Below are 23,664 nucleotides of genomic sequence, written 5' to 3'. Positions count from 1 at the left end.
ATAAGTAAAGATAAAAGAAGCCATACAACAAAAATGCTTTCCCACACGTAAACCCAAGCATGACCCAAGCTTGAACAAGTTAAACTTTGATATCCTGGAACAAACTAAAGCGACTGATGAGTGATTTCACAAAACCATGAAGGAGGCATGATTTACGTAGTACTTAAGCACGATTCAAGTTGGCCGCTATACTGGCCAGGAGGATTGACACAAGCAAGTACAAAAGCAATGTCTTCATAACTAAATGTTGAGGAGTCCCCAAAGTTATCTTTATCTACATTTCATGCCTGAAGCTAGGTAGCAATGTGTGCCCTTCTACCAAAACATTTGACAAAATTATGCGGCTAAGTAACTCTGTGATGATTGAAGTAATGTGTACCAAAACATCCGAGTAAGATCATGGAACTTCTGAATCCCGACTGATAATCTATTAGCAGCGGCTGCTTGACATGCATACTTATCTCAGCCCACGCAAAACGCCTTAATATACAGGCATAACCGTTTAAACCTAAAACCTGGAGGTGAAATTCAAATAAATCTGATCTTCATCCATGTAAGCCTCCATATGGTCAATCCTTGTAAACCTGAAGCTTAATCCATGTAAACCTGCACGCTGGCATTCTTTGGGGCCCCACAGATAGGACAATTGCTGAGCCAAGCATCACATTCTTTACAGAGGCAAAGATGTCTACAAGGAAGAAGAAGGATGCAGATGCTGTTATTCCTGCAGATTCTACAGTTCCTTTGATCCTTGGCTGTACATGCATGTAAACCATCACCTAATACACCTGGTTCTCCGTTAATGCAAGACTCCGAGTCCTCAGCAACACTCTCTCCATGCCCTTCCTTGCTTTGTTCTCTGCTCTGAGCTACGACTTGTTCCAGACTGCTCCTCAAGCTGGTCACCAAAGCCTCATTGCTTCGGGCTACATTCTGCCAGATCTGGGACTCCAGACTGAGCTTCTTCACATGATCCTCCAGCTCCACATTCCTGCAGCGCACCTTCTCCATTTCTACCTCTTTCTCCCTAATCCAGAACAACGCACATTGGTCTACCAGCACCAACAATGCCCTTGTATGCTGCTGCCATTTCTCCTCAAGGGCTTGCTTCATCCGCTCCCCCTGGTGAAAACACATCTATCAGCTAAAAGCTTTGACAAATTTCACTTGAATCATTGTTTAGGGCAGTACTACGTTTAATTAGTTAATTGACCAATGAAATGGTTAAAAACTCACTGGCTGTCTACTTAGCTCACCTTACTCAGCTAGATCGCTTAATTAACAATGCTTAATCCTCTAATTAGCATCCTCTCTGCAAATAACAATTTCATAGCCTAGTTTACAACTACTTAAATTAGAAGGCTTACATGGAGTTTGATGATCTGATCAATCTCCTCCTGCTGCGTCAAGTATTGCAACTGGAATTCATCGCTCAAGATAGAAGGACTCGCGTTTGCCCTCCCGCTTGTGGAAGTTGTCGTCGGCGCAAGACTGGTTGTATTCTCGAAGGGAAATCGCAGACCAGTCGAGCAAGGCACTCTTGTAGATTGCTGCGGCATCACAGGAACCACGAAGTTGCTCCTCTCAATATCTGCGGCGGGAGGCACAAAAGACACCTGCTGACTGGCAATCAGAGCTTCGTCCTCGCGAAGCTTTTTCCTCGCTGATGCAAGGTTGCGTCCGAGCTCATGTTCTGCTACAATGCTTGTATGTAGGGCAGGCTGCGGCAAGACATTTAAGCCTGCCATCGAGCGAAACAAGAACGATGAAATAAACGCAGTTAGATCGAATCGCCGCAGGCAAGATGCAGATGTGGCTGAAAGCCTGCCAAGAAAAACCATGTTCGCAGCACATTCTTTACCTGCGGAGTACAATTGAAGCAAGTTTTCTTCTTGAAGGGAAAAGTCATCGATACCATTGCAAATCTCTGGCCGAGCTCTGTGCATCCAACCAATCAAGATTCTAAAACGGTATCACAGAAGAGGGAGGTGAAGAAGCGATTCTTGGCGACGAATTTCTCACCTCTTGCGGAAATCTGAGAGAAGAATATCGGAGGGGTACTGTGCTTGAACGGCCATTGCGAGGACCTGATTGAGGCGCCGGCAGGAAAGCTTCGGTGAAGGCGACGCAATCAAAGCTTCTGGATTGGCGCGCTTCTGAAGAAGAATGCACAGGTTTTAGATACTGCGAACCGCCAAAAGCTAGGATAATTGGGAACTGCAGACCTCGGATATGGCGATGCTCGAAAAGCTATGGCGGACAGAAGACTGCGGATTTAATCTGCAGACCTGGTTCCAGAAGCTTTGCCGAACAGAAATATGCAGGACTTGGCGCTGAAGAAAGTTCAGAAGCTATGGGGAAGCTCGGGAAGCTATGAAGACCTTGGCTTTTGCGATCAGAAAGCTACAATTACTTGACTATGGCGGTCAGAAACATGCAGAATTTGGCGATGGCGGGAAGAAAACCTTCCCAGCTCGAGTATAACGGGGCAGCAAAGCCGCAACGACGATGTTGCAAGGCTTCCGGCTATGGCGATGCAAGGCGTTGGCAACTGCCTTCCTGTAGATAGCAAAATAAAAGCGCAGACGCGGTGTTAAATACCCGTAATCACAAGGGATAAATAATTGTTACTGCAGTTATCTTCGCCCTCAAGACAGGCAGGCCCATAACTCCATTTAATTTTATTTCAATTAAATCCCTTTTTTCTTGATTTTCTTGCGCCGCCTAGGCTCTGGTTTATTAATAACTCATTTAATATTATTATTGATTCTCGGCTAACGTGAGCTCTCAGCCCTAAATACACCACTGTACAGGGGAGGGGGTTCGCGCCAAGTCTAGCTGGTCTCTCGCCAAATCAGCAGCTTGTAGTATGTACCTCGGCGATCGTTGCCGCTAAATTATGTCGCCGGCTAGTAGGATATCCTTTTCCGCCAGTTTCGTCGCTACATTTATCCACGATCTTGGATTCTTGGTTAAGGCAATCGCGAAATAAAACAATAAATTAGGGGCCTTTTAACGCACGCGCCCACTGTTTCTTTATTATGCCCACCATCATGGCTGGCCTAATGTGAAATAATAGATAGATTATTAGTACGTGTTAAAAAAAAACAAGTTTGAGAGGCTAGAACTGAAGTCTAGTGGGTGTATGCCCTAGTAGGCAGTGCTCATGTGACCCCACGCTCTGAAAGACCAACTCATGTACTCTCGTCTCTCCTTTATTTCTCTAGAAAGCTAGCTTTGAACTTCTCACTCTGAAAATGCATACATCCCTTTCCAACCATTTGTATTCTATTATATTCATCAACTCCCCGCATAAACAAACACCTTTCCAATATTTAAAAAAAAAAAAAACACTATGTCGATAGATTGTCTTGATTCATTTGTTCATACGCTTGTGTTCCTCATTTAAAAAAAACACTATGTAGATAGCTTGTCTTGATTCATTTGTTCATAGGCTTGTGTTCCTCATTTCTTCACATGAGTTGATGTTGATCGAGACTACATGATTGCCATGGGGGTTGATATCACCCGAGCATCTCCATGTACCTTTACATATGTATCTTTAGCATCCCCAACTAAACACCAAATAAGAGGCAAAACCAATGTTTTTATGTAAAATTTTGAATGAGGTGGAGAAAGAGTAGTAAGTGGTATTCTGGTTTTGGTTGTATGACAGCTTTTGAACAGTTAATATAAATAATGATTATTGATCCCAAAAAAAGAGGCAAAACCAATGTAAATACAAATGCCATCTGAAAAGGTCAATGTGATGTGGAAAAAGACAAAACTATTCAAGTAAATCTAGTTTAAACTAAAAGAAGACATCTACCTCGATAGTTTGGAGTGAGTTATGCCTAAAGGATGATGGGCACATCAATATAGCTTTGTTGCCCAACTAAACTATTCTCACCTAGCAAACTAATGCTTGGAAATTTAGTTCTATTTAGCTTGCTCACTAAGTGAGAATGAGAAGGACCAATTTTAGCCCATTAGCAAAAGGGTATCCAACACTTAAAGGAAGGGGTTCTTGAGTGAGTAACTCAAAAGAGGCAATTTATCAGGGTAAGGGACTTAAGTGGAACAAAATAAACATTGAACATTGGAAGCTATACATGAACAACTAGCAATAAGTTATGGAAAAGACTTTCGCTTTCCTTAAAGACAATAACAAAAGGCATATGTTTGTTTGTTAGTGTCCTCCTGTGGGCGGAAGAAACTGGTGATGGTAGACTGAGAAGGATGCTGGGGTCAAGGATCTCTTAACGACACCATTTTCAACCCTTTCTTACATCTTACACTTTTCAATGTGAATTTGAGCCCATTTCATGTTCTCACAAGGAATATGGCTATTCACATTCCCACCACAGTGTGTTGGAAAACCTCTCTCTCTCTCTCTCTCTCTCTCTCTCTCTCTCTCTCTCTCTCTCTCTGTGCAGAGTTATAATTATGTTCACATTAAGCTAGTTAACTAGTTGAATAAGGTTTTTAAAAATAAAGTTTTTGATGTATGTAGGGTGTGACAAAATAAGTCTTGGTGAGAGAGTGCAAAATTATCTTGTTATTATTATCCTAGTTCATAGTATGCAACTCGAATTAGACGTATTGAAACCAATTAAAATGTTGATATGATTTTGGAAAGTATAACTTGAGAAAAAATTGTTCCACACGTCCCATTTCTTCTAAGGTTATCATGTAGCTATTTGTCGAGATAACAACTGAGAAAATACTTCTTAAAATGACACATCTATGAATAGGACCAATTATTTTCTTCCAAGGTTAGCATGCAATTTTCTAGAACAACATTCATTAGCCCATGTGCATTGTTGTGTGAATGGCTTTGTATATAACAAAATTATTTAATTGCTAAAGGGATTAAGTAGATGCCATTTCAAGCTTACTGAGTATTTTGTACTAAAATTGAATTGTATATGCTTTTATTTACATTTACATGCATAGCTAGTTGAATTGGAAAAAGGATCTAGCTTGCAATAAAGTTAAGAGACTCACACGTTAGCACATGAAACAAATATCTTCTTCTTGATCATCACACCAACCAAGACTCACTTTATAGAAAGAACAAAGCTATGTGATGTGCTTTATTTAAATGTGAGCTCACAAGCATTTCCTTGGTTGAATGACAAGCTATGTGCTTTATTTAACTGTGAGCTCACTAAGGATTTGAACACATCCTTGGTTGATAATTGGTGGCCTCACTAATTAAAATGGTGATACGATTTTGGAAAATTGAACAAATTGTTGCAAGGGTACCATTTCTTCTAAGGTTAGCATGTAGCTATTTGTCAAGACAACAACTAAGAAAATATTTGTTAACCCATCTACATTATTGTGTGAATAGCTTTGTATATAACATAATTAATTAATTGCTAAAGGGATGAAGTAGATGCTTTTTTAAGCTTACCAAGTATTTTGTACTAAGATTGTATATGACTTTATTTACATTTACATGTGTAGCTAGTTAAATTAGAAAAGATATAGCTCACAATAAAAGTTAAGAGACTCACGTGATAATGCATGAAACAAATATCTTCTTCTTAATTATCACACCAACCAAGACTCACTTTATAGAAAGAACAAGCTATGTGCTTTATTTAATTGTGAGTTCACTAAGGATTTGAACACATCCTTGGTTGAAGGACAAGCTATGTGCTTTATTTAACTATGAGCTTACTAAGGGTTTGAACACATCCTTGGTTGATAATTGGTGGCCTCACTAATTAAAATAGCGATATAATTTTGGAAAGTTGAACAAATTGTTACAAGGGTCCCATTTCTTCTCAGGTTAGCATGTATAAATTGGAAAAGGATCTAGCTCACAAATAAAAGTTACGAGACTCACGTGCTAGTGCATGAAACAAATGTCTTCTTCTTGATTGTCACACCAACCAAGATGCACTTTATAGAAAGAATAGGCTATGTGCTTTATTTAAATGTGAGCTTACTAAGGATTTGAACATATCCTTGGTTAAAGGACAAGCTATGTGCTTTATTTAACTATGAGCTCGCTAAGGATATATCCTTGGTTGATAATTAGTGGTCTTGCCTATGAGTGAAGCACTAGGTGACCTACGAAGGATCCTACAGGGTACTGACCATACGGTGCTCGGCGGCACGTGCGTCGAGGAAGATAATGGAACAAAGAATTAGAGTTGTTTTCTAAACTCGGCCATGGATCTAGCTGATTGACCTTGATGGGCCTCAACGGATGAGTCCATGGCTCTTTTATATGGATCCGTTGGTTGATCTTGCTGATCTTCAACGGAGAGTCCATTTGGATTTTTATAAGTGAATATATTCCGGGTACTATGAGCTAGGAACTGTTGAAAAGGCCCCTAAGTGGATAGGTGGTGAGCGTTCTGGTTGCCAATGATGCCATAGGTACACCGATGAAGGAATGATTGAAAATTAGAATTCAACCAGATATTTTGGAAGATTATGATCAATGATACTATGGTTTCATTAAAAGATTATTTTTAAAGACAACTAAATCTGTGAAACAGGCAATTTCATATTGGGTGTGTAAGTGGTGTGACTAGCTTGAAGTTTGCATGAAGCGCCGGCTAGGGGACATGGGAACTCTTTTCCCTGGTACCCGAGACAAAACCTAACCAAATTCCTAAATGGATCCCATCACTACAGTGGTTGGGGGTTGGCTAACCCATGGGATTCTGGAATGATGGATCCCTAAAATGAGACTCAATTCTGTTATGGTACAATAGATGAAGTAAATCCCAGATGGTTTTTATTCTATGGAAAAGAATCAACGGCTGCGTCTCTTGATAAGGAAAAAAGCGTTGGTCTCTATGATCCAAGTGCAAGTCTCTTCCCTGATGTGACCGTGTGACTTACGGTTTTGGTCGGATCAGTTTGGTTAGTTAAGGCTCTTGACTACGTTAGAATAAAAATATCATGGAGGAATCGCCCGTGCTTTCTGGGCGAGGGAAGTTTTTCGAGATTCGATTTTGAAAAAACCGAGGGATTAGTCTCTTGTCTGGATATCCGTGGGTGAGGCCCCAAGTGAGAGGCTCTGCCTGCGCAAGAAGTGATACTTCCGCTGCTCTAGCACCCTCAAATTCGTTGCGCGGACGGGGCAGGGATCTTTCAGCTGGACCATTATTGTGTTAAAGATATGAATGATGTATTGTGAATGAATTGCTATTTGATAATGAGTTCTATAAGTTTTCCTTGTAGAAGGGATCTTTATCCCAGGATTCTGTTGGGTTGACGAGACTATAAGAAACCCCAGAATCAGTTGGATCTTAAGAGGGAAAGAGTTGTCCTCCAGTTGCGAGATGAGGACATCTCGCGTTTTTTAAGTGGGGTGGTAGGATGTAAGATTCCTCCCTCCAGCTTTTGAGGTGTGAAGGTGTAATAACCTTCCCTTCTATTCTTGAAATTATTCCCCTCTCTGAAACAGAAGAAAGACCTTGTTTTACCCTGTTTTGGCCTAGAGAGAGAAAAAGTCTAGAGAGAGACAATCCAAAATTAAGATATCTTTGGATATAAAAATCCTCCTAGTGTCTAAAATGGATTTCCCTGGAACAAAAAGTCAAAAAAAAACTTTCCAATGTGCATTTGGAATTAATTGAAAATGTGTATAAAGGACCTTAGCCTAAGGGTCTACATTTTCACAAATTTTTGGATTGTCCAATTAAGGTTCCAATGGGCCAATTAGATTAATCCAAGTGTTAGGATGAGATAAATCCAAAGAATAAAAGAAAATACCCAAAATGAGTAAATACTCACATAAGATGAAGAGTTGACTGAGTACAGGATTTATTAGTTAAAAACTATGAGACATTACTAAAAAAATTGAGATATTTTAGAATAATGATGCATTTTTGACGCCTTGGTAAGGAGAGGGGGACTATTGAGGAAGGCGCCTATTTCACACACGTGGATGAGTTTTAATTCAAAAAAATTGTGATATTTTTATCTCTCCTCTCTCTTGGATCAAACCAAATAAAAAAGGGAGCCAAACTGGTCCAAATCTAGTCCAAATTCAGCTAAACTGAACCTAGAAAATTCTAGAACCCAGTTGGACTTGGTTAGAGGCCTCCCTCACCTATAAATAGATCCTTCGTCTTTTGTAAAAAAATCTGTGAGCTATATCATGCCAGTATTACATTAAAATAATGATATTTTCTATTATCCCTTAAAAATCCTCTACATTTTGGAGAGATTGGAGCTTCTCTCTCTCTTCAACCTTCCTTGGAGCTTTCCTCTCACCACACTAACCAATTGATTGGTTGGGGACTTCTTCTAACAAAGAGAAGGAAGCAAAATCAAGAGGTAAGGTGTAATTTTATGGTTTTTCTCTAATATTCTCAATGTATTCACTTCTCAACCCCTCTCAAGCTTGAGAAGTTTCAAACAGATGGTTTTTTAATGCAAATTAAGCTTTCTAAAGAATTCTAATGATTAATCACAAAAAGTTTATATTTATGCTTAATTAGGATATTTTTATGTATATCTCTCTCTCCCCAAAAGAATGGTCATTCTTATGACCAATTCTCGATTCAAATGGATGCTTCTCATTGCTAAATTCTCAATTCACAAACCAAACTCTAGGCTTGTGAAGCTAGAGGTTAAGAAAATGACTTTTCATACTTTTATGCTAATAAAATTATGGTAATCTTATGATTTAAATCCCTAAATTAGATTTAAGCCTAAAAGATAGTAATACTATCATAATGGTATTACTAAGTCTTATTCTTTTAGAAAAAAGTAAAAATTATCAGTAATAGCAGCGGAGCTATGGTAAAATTTTTAAGAAATTAATACATAAACTCATTCTTATGCATAATGTGAAAATAGGACTTCCTACCATATTCTAGGATTGGTCATCCTATACTAAAAGAATGATTTTCATCGCATTCAAGGGAAAACTAATTTTTAAGGTTTATGCATATTAAATAATTAAGAAAAGAAAAAATTATGGTAATTTCATTTAAATGATAAAAGAGAAATTCCCATGACATTTGGAATTCAATCATTTAAATGGGAAAAGTAGAATTCTAGGCATATTGGAATTAATGGATATTTTATTTAAATTTAAAGAGAAATTTTAGATAAATTTATTTTATGCATGAGAAAATTTAAATGATAAAAGAGAAATTCACATGACATTTGGAATTCAATTATTTAAATGGGAAAAGTGGAATTCTTGGCATATTGAAATTAATGGATATTTTATTTAAATTTAAAGAGAAATTTTAGATAAATTTATTTTATGCATGAGAAAATTTAAATGATAAAAGAGGAATTCCCATGACATTTGGAATTCAATCATTTAAATGGGAAAAGTGGAATTCTTGGCATATTGGAATTAATGGATATTTTATTTAAATTTAAAGAGAAATTTTAGATAAATATATTTTATGCATGAGAAAATTTAAATGATAAAAGAGGAATTTCCATGACATTTGCAATTCAATCATTTAAATGGGAAAAGTGGAATTCTTGGTATATTTGGATAATGGATATTTTTATTAAAGAAAAGAGAAATTTTAGATAAATTTAATTTATGATAAAAGAGGAATTCCCATGACATTTGAAATTCAATCATTTAAATAGGAAAAGTGAAATTCTTGGCATATTTGGATAATGGATATTTTTATTAAAGAAAAGAGAGATTTTAGATAAATTTAATTTATGATAAAAGAGGAATTCCCATGACATTTGGAATTCAATCATTTAAATGGGAAAAGTGGAATTCTTGGCATATTTGTATAATGGATATTTTTATTAAGGAAGAGGAATTTTAGATAAATTTAATTTATGATAAAAGAGGAATTCCCATGACATTTGGAATTCAATCATTTAAATGTAAAAAGAGGAATGCCCATGATAATTGAGATCCAAGAAATTAAATGGGAAAAAGAAGAATTTTTAGCATAATTCAAATTATGAGTATTTATCAAAAGTGGAATTTTGAGCATTATTGAAAAATATGGGTAAAATTGATTTTTGTAAATCCCATGAATCTTTTACTCAAAAGAAGAATATTGAATAGAATTTACTTGAGAAATTTAAGAAAGAATATGAAAATATCCCTCGAGAAAAAGTACCTTTACCTAGGCCAAGCAATTGGCAGAAATTTAGAAAAAAGTCCCATCATCGGTATCGAAGTAGAAAAAGCTACTAGATGTGAATGGGATGTGATAGGATGTGAATGGATGTGATGGGATGTGAATGGGATGTGATAGGATGTGATGAGATATGAATGGGATGTGACAGGATGTGAATGGATGTGATAGGATATGAACGGATGTGATGAGAAGTAAATGGATGCGGATGTGTATGTGAAAGAATGTGATGTAAATGAATGTGGATGTGAATGATGAGATGAGAATGAGATGTGAGGATATGTGAAAGGATGTGATGTGATGTAAATGGATGTAGATATGGATGTGCTAAGATGTGATGTGATGTAAATGGATGTGGATGTGGATGTGGATGTGCTAAGATATGATGTGATGTAAATGGGTGTGGATGTGGATGTGATAAGATGTGATGTAATGTAAATGGATGTGGATGAGATGTGATGTGATGTAAAGGGATGTGGATGTGAATGTGATAAGATGTGGAAGAGATGTCATGTGATGTAAAGGGATGTGGATGTGAATGTGGTGAGATGTGATGTGATGTAAAGGGATGTGGATGTGAATGTGATGAGATGTGATGTGATGTGAATATATGTGGATGTGAATGCGAATAGATGTGAAGGAGATGTGATGTGAATGGATGTGAATGCGAATAGATGTGAAGGAGATGTGATGTGAATGGATGTGAATGTGGTGAGATGTGAAGTGATAGATGTTAGTGTGAATGAATGGATGGATGTGAATAGACGTGCTTGTGAATGAATGAATGGATGTGGCTGAATGAGATGGGATGTGTATGAATGAGATATGATGTGGATAAATGTGGGCGTAATGTAATGTGGACGGAATGAATGAGATATTATGTGGATAGATGTGGACGTGATGTAATGTGGATAGAATGTATGTGATGGGATGGTGATGAGAATGAATGTGATGGATATGAATGGGTGTGATGTGATGTATGTGAATGGATGCAATGAGATGTGCATGGATGTGATGTGAATGAATGTGATGGATGTGAATGGATATGATGTGAAACGGATGTGATGTGATGTGATGTGATGTGATGTGAATCGAGATAGATGTGAATGAATGAGATGTGATGTGATGTGATGTGAATCAGGATAGATGTGACTAGATGAGATGTGATGTGAATGGATGAGATGTGAATGAATGTGATGTGATGAGATGTGGATATGGATATGGGTAGATGCAAATGGATGAGATGTGATGAGATATGGATATGGATATGGGTAGATGCAAATGGATGAGATGTGATGAGGATAAATGTGGATAGATGTGATGAGATGGATTATGATGTGGATGAGAATGGATGTGATGAGATGAGAATGGATGTGATGAGATGGATTATGATGTGGATGAGAATGGATGTGATGAGATGGATTATGATGTGATTGGATGAGAATGGATGAGGGACGATGGGAATACATATGATTGGACGTGGATTAAGTAATGTGGATTGATGTGGAACGATGTGGAACAATGTGGAAAGATGAGAGTTCGTTAGAAACTGTATTTATGACTTGTTTTATGTCAAGAATGCTGGGGAAGCATTTTGACTGTCTTGTGAATAAGGTCGTAGAGACCTAAGTGATAAAGTTGCAACAGCTGATGGAGAGTCAATGGAGGACGTCTCGCGTAGCAAGGTCAACCGAGGTCTTGACCAGCCTCGGTTCAATTTAAATGGTGAGCTTCTAATACAGTGGATGAGGGACCAAGGAAGCAGCCTATAAGTGAAGTGCTAGGTAACATGTGAAGGATCCTAGAGGGTGTTGACCATACGGTGCTCGGGCTCTGGGTCGCCAAAGATACCCACACGTACATCGAGGAAGATAATGGAACAAGGAGTTAGAGTTGTTTTCTAAACTCGGCCATGGATTTGGTTGATTCACCTTGCTGATCCTCAAAATGGATGAGTCCATGGCTCTTTTATATGGATCCGTTGGTTGATCTTGTTAATCTTCAACGGAGAGTCCATCTGGATTTTTATAAGTGAATATATTCCATGTACTATGAGCTAGGAACTATTGAAAAGGCCCCTAAGTGGACAGGTGGTGAGCATTCTGGTTGCCAATGATGCCAAAGGTACACCGATGAAGGAATGATTGGAAATTAGAATTCAACTGGATATTTTGGAGGATTATGATCAGTGATACTATGGTTTCATTAAAAGATTGTTTTTAAAGACAACTGAATCTGTGAAACAGGCAATTTCATATTGGGTGTGTAAGTGGTGTGACTAGCTTGAAGTTTGCATGAAGCACCGGCTAGGGGGCCTGGGAACTCTTTTCCCTGGTACTCGTGTCGCGACAAAACCTAACCAAATTCCTAAATGGATCCCATCACTACAGTGGTTGGGCGGTTGGCTAACCCATGGGGTTAGGTTGACTGATGGATCCCTAAAATGAGACTCAATTCTGTTATGGTACGATAGATGAAGTAAATCCCAGATGGTCTTTGTTCTATGGAAAAGAATCAACGGCTGTGCCTCTTGATAAGAAAAAAAGCGTTGGTCTCTATGATCCAAGTGCAAGTCTCTTCCCTGATGTGATCGTGTGACTTACGGTTTCGGTCGGATCAGTTTGGTTAGTTAAGGCTCTTGACTACGTTAGAATAAAAATATCCTGGATGAATTGCCCGTGCTTTCTGGGCGAGGGAAGTTTTTCTAGATTCGGTTTTGGAAGAACCGAGGGATTAGTCTCTTGTCCGGATATCCGTGGACGAGGCCCCGAGTGAGAGGCTCTGCCCTGCGCAAGAAGTGCTACTTCTGCTGCTAGTACACCCGAATTCGTTGCGCAGAGGGGGCAGGGATCTTTCAACCATAGGACGTACACATCTAGGCACTAATCCATTGTTGGGACCTGTGCATTGAGAAGACGCAACCTAAAAAATGGTCCAATCGAACAATCCTACTCTCCAATCCGTTAATCCCACTACTAAATCACTAATTCAACACCTCCAATTTGCCAATCATTAAAATGGATCATAGGACCTCCAACCATTAGCACACTTCAAGCACCTCAAATTCGATTTTACGATCCACCATGAAATCATGTGATCGCTACTAACATGTCAAGCTGAGTGCTCCGACTGCCCAAGTCTAGTGTCTAATCGATTGTCTTCCAATCATCAGATTGTATGAACACTCATGCCATGTCATCAACCAAGTATAGATACCCAAGCCCTAATTGTACAATCATTTTTACAATCGCCAAAGCGGTCAAAGAACATAGAGAAGAGATTCCCCATTAAAAAGCATCCCATCTCCTCAACCTTAACCACACTGCCGAAATATCTAGTTAGGTATTTCTCGATTTAGTCTCCATTGAATCGATTCATGGAGTGCTTGTATTTGTCGTGGGATTGTGTGATAGTATATGTTCAATGCCGGCCTCTCAGCATGTATCTCACATTAATGTATGAAAAATAACAAAGTAATTAGGAGTAATTACTTTGATTAAGCTAAATGTTGCAAAAAAAGAAAAAAGCCGCAAATTGTTTTTTTTAATGACTTACTGAAGTTTTTGCATTTATTATGGAGACACTTCACATGAGAAAGAAATAAAAAAATAACAGTTGGCTGCACAGATTTGCACCATTTTTTCTTTAAGAATGATTTTTTCACTATGGGCTTCTTCTTGGCAACACTACTCTTCTTTTCTCTCTTGTGGCTTCTTCCTCTCATGCGTCTGCACATTGGCTACTCCACGAAAGCTTTTGCTTTAGGGTTATAAGGCTTGTAAGGGGCCGCAACTACTAAAGTTGGGGTGCTTATAAGCAGCAAAGTTCTTCTTGGTGTTTATAAGCAGTAGATTATGTGAACATCTTAAAATCCTCATATGTTGAAAATATTTCGTCATGATTTTCTCAAGAAATTCACTACATGAACATCACGTGTGAAAAAGTCGATCATGAAAAACCTAGTTTTTCACACTAAATTTAAAGAAAAATGAGAGTATAACATTTTAGAGATAAGATTTTCTATTTTTAGTAGTGAAATCTCATAAATTATGTCATGATTTTAAGCATTTTTTATCGACACAAGTTTTTCTAGTTTTTCACAACCGTGAAAAACTCTCAAGCATGAAAAACTCTCAAGCATGAAAAACTAAATTAACTTTGATCTTGATTTTGAAGGTCCAAATCTTGTTTTTACCTACTTATATGTTGCAGTTTTGACTCTACTTGCTATAGCTAACCGGGGAGATAAAACTTTCAACAAGGTTCAAACAATAATATTTTTTACTTTGCCTTGCATGTTTTGTAGTGATCCTTGCTCCACTTCTCTCCACACTTGAAACATAAGCATTTGCTCTTAAGCTCATTTATGCAATCCTCCTTGATCATAATACTCTTTGTCACACTACTTAAAGGCTTCCTATCCCCACTTAGGCCCGTGGAAGAGGCATTCCCAAATCTAAACTTTGACTTTGTATCTCTCCCATAAACCATAGGGTATCTTGGAATAGAAGGTCCCATTGTAGAACTATTTGGATCCTTCACATAAGAGATAGGAGTTGGATCACCCTTTGAGGACCTTTGTATTGCCAATTTGAGTATATTTCTCCTCATATATCTGAGCCAACATAGAGATTTAGGTGTTTGAGCATTTACATCCGCACTAATGCTAGACTTCAAACCCTTGATGAACTTGATCATTTGGTACTTTTCACTCACCCCTTCTACATGTAAATCAACCTTTTAGAAACAGATGTAAGTACTCCTTTACACTCTCCTTAGTATGCCTGACATTTCTGCAGGGCATTCTCATGTTGATGGAGAGTCTAGTGGCTCAGAGATGAGCCTTGATGAGGATCTTGGGATACCAGCTATAAGAACATCTGGTGTAAAGAAGGCTATGGAAGCCATGAATGCAAAGCTGCGAAGATCTGGGAGAGTGAAGAATCCTGTGCAGAGGTTTACCTATGATGGTTATGTGGCACATCACTATGCATACATGGCAAAATTTGTACAGGTTGTAGAGCGCACATGCATTGATGAGGCTGTTGGAAATATGTGTTGGGAGAAAGCTATGGATGAGGAGATGGATGCACTATATGGAAATGAGACTTGGGATTTAGTGCAATTGCCTGAAGACAAGAAAGCCATTGGATGCAAGTGGGTGTACAAAGTAAAACATAACAGTGATGGAAGCATAAGCAGGTACAAGGCTAGATTGGTAGCCAAAGGATATGCGCAGACATATGGCATTGATTATGAGGAAACTTTCAGCCCAGTTGCCAAGATGGCAAGAGTGAGAGTTGTGATAGCAGCAGTGGCTACGTCAAAGCAATGGTCTTTACATCAGATGGATGTAAAGAATGCATTCTTGCATGGGATTTGCAGGAAGAGGTGTATATGTTGCAGCCCCCTAGTTATGAGGATGTGAGTCACCCTGAGCATGTTTGCAGGTTGAAGAAAGCCTTGTATGGCTTCTTAAAACAAGCACCAAGAGCATGGTCTGACAAGATTTCTGAATATCTTATCACTATTGACTTTCATGTAGCCAATGCAGATTTCTCGCTGTATGTGAGACACAGTGATAGAGAGGTTGTGCTTGTTGTCATCTATGTAGATGACCTATTACAGGGGACCATGATGCAGAGATCTTTGATGTAAAGATCTTGCTTAGACAGAAGTTTGAGATGAAGGATCTGGGGGAGCTCAGATATTTCTTGGGCATTGAGGTGATTAGGTCACCACATGGCATGGGGTTACTGCAGAGACAATATGGCTTTGGACATGTTGTCCAAGTATGGTATGACAGGCTATAAGCCTATCTCAGTGCCATTGGATCAGAATGGGAAGTTGAGTGCAGATTTAGGAGAGATTTTGCAGGATCCTACTATGTATAGGCGCATAGTAGGAAGATTGATCTACATGATGATCACCAGGCCAGATTTGAGCTCTACTGTTGGATTGGTGAGACAGTTTATGCAGGTTCCTCGGAAGCCGCATTTGGATGCATTGAGACGCATACTGAGGTATGTGAGGTCTACTTTGCATTGTGGACTATTTTATGAAACTGGGACAGAGATATGTGTACGTGGGTACATAGATGCTGATTGGGCTGGTAGTATCTCAGATAGAAGATCTACTAGTGGCTTCATGTTTTCTTTGGGGAGTGCTACTGTGACTTGGAGCAGCAAGAAGCAGCCTACGGTTGCTCTATCTAGAGGCCGAGTATAGAGGTGCTGCTATGGCAGCATGTGAGGTAGCTTGGTTGAGAAAGCTACTTGTAGATTTGGGTCTATCAGTGATAGACAAGTTGTCATTTTTTGTGACAACATTAGCAGTATACAGTTGGCTAGGAACCCAGTTTTTCATGCTTGCACGAAGCATATAAAAGAGGTCCACTACCATTTTGTCAGAGAGAAGGTTTTGGCAGGATACGTTGACCTTGTTTATGTCAGCACACAGGATCAAGTCACTCACATCTTCACCAAAGCATTGGGTACATAGAAGCTGCACAGATTCAGGGCTTCGCTTGGTGTACATGAGATGGAGTTGAGCTCGAGGGGGAGTGTTGAGATATTAAGCTCATCTAGTGAGGCGGTGGACACTGATGACCCGCCTAGGGGATTGGCCCCACACTTACACCACTGGCATGGTTGGTGAGATCATGGGTGATATGCGGCCAGTGGGATGACAGGCTGTGTGACAGCCATTCTAGAGACTGGCATAGTTATAGCGCCAGCTCATTTAGTTGGGTTCACACTATAGAGAACCCTAGTATGTATTTGGCTGAGTACCTTTTCATATTGTGTGCTCTTATCTTTGTATATGGTGTGTTGAGTGTTGTGTGAAGAAGAAGAAGATTTTCAGCCTCTCACCTTGTGTGTTCTCTTTTAGGGTTTTGTGAGTGTGTGTGTGCTTGCAAGAGCTCAAGCCCTCTTCTACCTTGCATCTTTTCAAACCAGTTTGTCCTTTACCCCTTTGAGTTCATCCCTTTCTTCATCATTGTATCCACATGCATCCTTATAGAAGACCTTCTATTATTCCAAGAGCCATCCATATGTGAGAAATCAAAAGAAACATGTTTGCCTTTGTCTTGATTACCCATTGATGAAGGAACTTGATAAGCATCTCCTCCTTCCCTAAACCTTGATGATAGTAGTGGATTATCTTGATTACCCAATGATGAAGGCCCTTGATAAGCATCTCCTCCCTTAAACCTTGATGATGGCGGTGGATTGTACTCCTTATTTGCATGACCAAACCCATTTTAGATTCTGCAAATGAAGTGTAAGTACAATATGTGTGGTAGGTGTAAGCTCCAAATAGGTAAAGTGAAGCCACTTTACAATCATGCATTTGTAGTTGCATGCCAATACAGTCAATATCATTACAAGAGTTTAATGTTGGTGAAGAAGCTTGCAAAGGTGACACTCCAAATGGTTAGTCTTCTTGCCAATGATGTAACCTCAAGAGATTGGCCAAATGGTTAGTCTTCTTGCCAATGATGTAACCTCAAGAGATTGGCCAAATATGCTTCCCAATCTATGCTTCCTTCACACTATCTTTCATGGTAATGATAAGAGAGTGACAAGTATTTTAATCGATTGGACTCAAGGCCTCCAATGCTTACTTTTCTCACATGAAATGTTCCCTTCCTTGCACAAACTCCATGTAATAGCTTTGTGCACTTCCCAATGCAAAAACTACCCCCTCAATGCCACATATGTATGATACAGATCAAATACATACATAAACTCTTGTTCATGATAATGTATTGATGCCCATAGAGCTTAATTATCAATAACTAGAGTACAATTAGTGAAAAAGATGAAAGTAAATCCTGATTTTTGAAGATATGCCCCAAACTTGCAAGAGGGAGTGGATATGATCAATAATGCACATGATTTTTTGCTCAATAGATCATTAGGGTTACTAATCCAAGATTGTTATGATGAGGAAACTCTATCTTTATGAAACCACAAATCTTGATGATGCAATGTATTGAACTTTTTTAAGAAATGCAACATTTATCTCATGTAAAGTATGGCCATTTCTTGAACTTGCATTTACATTCAATTAATGATGGCCACTTCTCTTCATCAATGCTATTAGGTAATGGCCACTCTCTTCATCGATGATATCTTTTACAATATTTGAATGAAATGTTGATTCTCTTTGATAAAATGTGCCTTGAAAGGCATTGTTGAGTGTCTTGGGTTAATGTGTCATTTCCATCTTGGATGATAGATTATGGAATACCAAATTGCTTCTATTTGGTTCAAAGAAAATAATGGATACATTACTTGTGAAAAGCATGTTTTGAATGTAGGCCATCCATATACCACAAGAGAATTGTGGACCTCTCTAAAATGAAGCCTTCAATTTCGATGGCTATAAAAAAGTTCAAAATCATTTATAGCCATGGCTTCACACTTCTTCGCTTTCTTGGTCCCTCATCCACCGTACTGGAAGCTCACCATTTAAATCGAACCGAGGCTGGTCAAGAGCTCGGTCGATCTTGCTACGCGAGATGTTCTCCATTGACTCTCCGTCAGCTGTTGCAACTTTATCACTTAGGTCTCCACGACCTCATTCACAAGACGGTCAAAATGCTTCCCCAGCATTCTTGACATAAACAGTCATTTAAAAACAGGTCATAAATACAGTTTCTAACGAAGTCTCATCTTTCCACATTGTTCCACATCAATCCAGATTACTTAATCCACATCCAATCATATGTATTCCCATCGTCCTTCATCCATTCTCATCTAATCACATCATATTCCATCTCATCACATCTATCCACATTTATCCTCATCACATCTCATCCATTCGCATCTACCCATATCCACATCTCATCATTCACATTCATTCACATCTCATCCATTCACATCACATCTCATCCATTCACATCTATCCCGATTCACATCACATCACATCACATCCATTTCACATCACATCTCATTCATTCACATCTATCCCGATTCACATCACATCACATCACATCCATTCACATCCATCACATTCATTCACATCACATCCATTCACATCTCATTGCATTAATTCACATCCATCACATCACATCCATTCATATCCATCACATTCATTCTCATCACCATCCTATCACATACATTCTTTCCACATTACATCACGTCCACATCTATCCACATCATATCTCATTCATTCCGTCCACATTACATCACATCCACATCTATCCACATCATAATTCATTCATACACATCCCATCTCATTCATCCACATCCATTCATTCATTCACATGCACGTCTATTCACATCCATCCATTCATTCACATCTATCGCTTCACATCTCACCATATTCACATCCATTTCATATCACATCTCCTTCACATCTATTCACATTCACATCCACATATATTCACATCACATCACATCTCATCCACATCTCATCACATTCTCATCCACATCTCATCACATTCACATCCACATCCCTTTACATCACATTCACATCCACATCCCTTTACATCACATCCACATCCCTTTACATCACATCTCATCCACATTCTCATCCACATCTCATCACATTCACATCCACATCCCTTTACATCACATCACATCTCATCACATTCGCATCCACTTCCCTTTACATCACATCACATCTCTTCCACATTTCATCACATTCACATCCACATCCCTTTACATCACATCACATCTCATCCACATCCGCATCCACATCCATTTACATTACATCACATCTTATCACATCCACATCCACATCCACATCCACACCCATTTACATCACATTACATCTTATCACATCCACATCCACATCCATTTACATTACATCACATCTTAGCACATCCACATCTACATCCATTTACATCACATCACATCCTTTCACATATCCTCACATCTCATTCTCATCTCATCATTCACATCCACTTTCATTTACATCACATTCTTTCACATACACATCCACATCCATTTCACATCACATCCTTTCACATCCATTCACATCCTGTCACATCCCATTCACATCTTATCACATCCATTCACATCCCATTCACATCTAGTAGCTTTTTCTACTTCGATGCCGATGATGGGACTTTTTCTAAATTTCTTCCAATTGCTTGGCCTAGGTAAAGGTACTTTTTCTCGACGGATATTTTTATTTCTTTCTCAAATTTTTTAATTAAATTATATTCAATATTCTTCTTTTTAGTAAAAAATGCATGGGATTTACAAAAATCAAATTTACCTATATTTTCCAATAATGCTCAAAATTCCACTTTTGATAAATACTCATAATTTGATAAATACTCATAATTTGAATTATGCTAAAAATTTCTCTTTTTCCCATGTAATTTCTTGGATCTCAATTATCATGGGAATTCCTCTTTTTACATTTAAATGATTGAATTCCAAATGTCATGGAAATTCCTCTTCTATCATAAATTAAATTTATATAAAATTCCTCTTTTCTCTAATAAAAATATCCATTAACCAAATATGCCAAGAATTCCACTTTTTTCATTAAAATTATTGAATTCCAAATGTCATGGAAATTCCTCTTTTATCATAAATTAAATTTATCTAAAATTTCTTTTTTCTTTAATAAAAATATCCATTATCCAAATATGCCAAAAATTCCACCTTTCCCATTTAAATGATTGAATTCCAAATGTCATGGGAATTCCTCTTTTATCATAAATTAAGTTTATCTAAAATTTCTCTTTTCTTTAATAAAAATATCCATTATCCAAATATGCCAAGAATTCCACTTTTCCCATTTAAATGATTGAATTCCAAATGTCATGGAAATTCCTCTTTTATCATTTAAATTTTCTCATGCTTAAAATATATTTATCTAAAATTTCTCTTTAAATTTAAATAAAATATCCATTAATTTCAATATGCCAAGAATTCCACTTTTTCCATTTAAATGATTGAATTCCAAATGTCATGGGAATTCCTCTATAATCATTTAAATTTTCTCATGCATAAAGTAAATTTATCTAAAATTTCTCTTTAAATTTAAATAAAATATCCATTAATTTCAATATGCCTAGAATTCCACTTTTCCCATTTAAATGATTGAATTTCAAATGTCATGGAAATTCCTCTTTTAACATTTAAATAAAATTACCATAATTTTTTTTCTTAATTATTTAATTATGCATAAACCTTAAAAATTAGTTTTCCCTTGAATGCGATAAAAATCATTCTTTTAGCATAGGATAACCAATCCTAGAATATGGTAGGAAGTCCTCTTTTCACATTATGCATAAGAATGAGTTTATGTATTAATTTCTTAAAAATTTTACCATAGCTCCGTTGCTATTACTGATAATTTTTACTTTTTTCTAAAAGAATAAGACTTAGTAATACCATTATGATAGTATAACTATCTTTTAGACTTAAATCCAATTTAGGGATTTAAATCATAAGATTACCATAATTTTATTAACATAAAAGTATGAAAGGTCATTTTCTTAACCTCTAGCTTCACAAGCTTAGAGTTTGATTTGTGAATTGAGAATTTAGCAATGAGAAGCATCCATTTGAATAGAGAATTTGCCATAGGAATGACCATTCTTTTGGGGAGAGAGAGATATACATAAAAACATCCTAATTAATCATTAGAACTCTTTAGAAAGCTTAAATTTGTATTAAAAAACCATCCATTTGAAACTTCTCAAGCTTGAGAGGGGTTGAGAAGTGAAAACATTGAGAATATTAGAGAAAAACCATAAAATTACACCTTACCTCTTGATTTTGCTCTATCTTAGAAGAAGTCCTGAACCAATCAATTGGTTAGTGTGTTGAGAGGAAAGCTCCAAGGAACGTTGAAGAGAGAGAGAAGCTCCAATCTCTCCAAAATGTAGAGGATTTTTAAGGGATAATAGAAAATATCATTATTTTAATGTAATACTGGCATGGTATAGTTCAGAGATTTTTTTACAAAAGACTAAGGATCTGTTTATAGGTGAGGGAGGCCTCTAACCAAGTCCAACTAGGTTCTAGAATTTTCCAAGTTCAGTTTGGCTGAATTTGGACTAGATTTGGACCAGTTTGGCTCCCTTTTTTATTTGGTTTGATCCAAGAGAGAGGAGAGATAAAAATATCACAATTTTTTTGAATTAAAAACTCATCCACATGTCTGAAATAGGTGCCTTCCTCAATAGTCCCCCTCTTACCAAGGTGTCAAAAATGCATCATTATTCTAAAATATCTCTTTTTTTTAGTAATATCTCATAGTTTTTAACTAATAAACCCTGTACTCAGTCAACTCTTCATCTTATGTGAGTATTTACTCATTTTGGGTTATTTTTTTTATTCTTTGGATTTATCTCATCCCAACACTTTAATTAATCCAATTGGCCCATTAGAACCTTAATTGGACCATAATCCAAAAATTTCTGAAAATGTAGACCCTTAGGCTAAGGTCCTTTATACACATTTTTAATTAATTCCAAATGCACATTCAAAAGTTCTTTTTGAATTTCTATTTCAAAGGAATCCATTTTAGACACTAGGAGGATTTTTATATCCAAAGATATCTTTAATTTGGATTGTCTCTCTCTAGACTTTTTCTCTCTCTAAGCCAAAACAGGGTAAAACAAGATCTTTCATCTGTTTTAGAGAGGGGAATAATTTTAAGAAAATAAGGGGAGGTTCTTACACCTTTACACCTCCAAAGCTGGAGAGGGAGGAATCGTACAATGGTGGACACCCCTAGGGATGATTTGAATACATGGAACATGGTGTGCAGGTTTGATGGTGGTGGCAAGGTTTATGTGTGCTTGAGCCCTTTGTGTGTTTTAAAGGTGTATCTCGGTCGCTCCTCTTGACTCTTATGCCTACTACATCCCACATGTGTGCTACCTTTATGTGTTTTAAAGGTATAGCTCAGTCGCTCCTCCTGACTTTTATGCCTACTACATCCCACATAGGTACTCAATGGAAACCTTATGCTTGAGTTTCTAGCATAAGCAACTTGACTTGTGAAAAGAGAAACTGTGTGCTGGTGTACTAATGATGTGACTCCCGCAGGAATTACGCATGGGCTAGTTTGCAACCTGACGCTTGACTCTTATGCCGCCTTAGGATTGTTTTGGCCATTTGGCAACTTGACTTTTGAACTCTTATGACATTGGCCTATTCTGGCCTCCAACGACTTGACTCAGAGTTAGATATTTGCCTGATGGCATTCCCCTGTTGCTAGGCTTTCTCACTAACGATGTCTTTAGCTTTTTTATTCGAGTTCAGGGTTTTTGCATCACCTTGATGGCATTACCCTATTGCTAGGCTTTCACGAACGGTATCTTTGGCTTTGTTATTTGAGTTAAGGGTTTCTACATCACCTTGATGAGATTGGCTTCTTCCCATGTTAAGAATAAGGCTTTGATTGTTGTGTCTTGATGGTCTTCAAGCCTTCTTGTGCTGGGACAATCTTTGCACAATGCTCATCAGAGGTTTTAACGAGTAGGGGTGCTGGGATTTTGTGCAAGATGAGGAAGAGGTAGTTATTAGATTTTCTTTTGAAGTTGTTCCTACTCTTCCACTGTCCTTGTGTGCTCTAT

General features: G+C 37.8%; 1 protein-coding gene across 1 annotated transcript; it reads right to left on the bottom strand.

The window, feature by feature from the left end:
* Positions 1–218: 218 nt before the first annotated feature.
* Positions 219–2,647, bottom strand: LOC147619738 (E3 ubiquitin-protein ligase BOI-like). Its single transcript, XM_086825569.1, has 4 exons — positions 2,023–2,647; positions 1,862–1,938; positions 1,368–1,741; positions 219–1,122 (listed from the first exon to the last, which is right to left on the bottom strand). The coding sequence occupies exons 1-4, from the start codon at positions 2,076–2,078 to the stop codon at positions 592–594; spliced, it is 1,038 nt and encodes a 345-aa protein (XP_086681695.1). The 5' UTR covers positions 2,079–2,647; the 3' UTR covers positions 219–591.
* Positions 2,648–23,664: the final 21,017 nt, after the last annotated feature.

Source organism: Cibotium barometz, chromosome 32 (assembly GCF_041138505.1).
Source record: "Cibotium barometz isolate CiBa-2024 chromosome 32, ASM4113850v1, whole genome shotgun sequence".
In the NCBI taxonomy this organism is placed as follows: domain Eukaryota; kingdom Viridiplantae; phylum Streptophyta; class Polypodiopsida; order Cyatheales; family Cibotiaceae; genus Cibotium; species Cibotium barometz.
The sequence above is the reverse complement of the archived record's forward strand: the minus strand, read 5'-3'. Positions and strand labels throughout refer to the sequence as shown.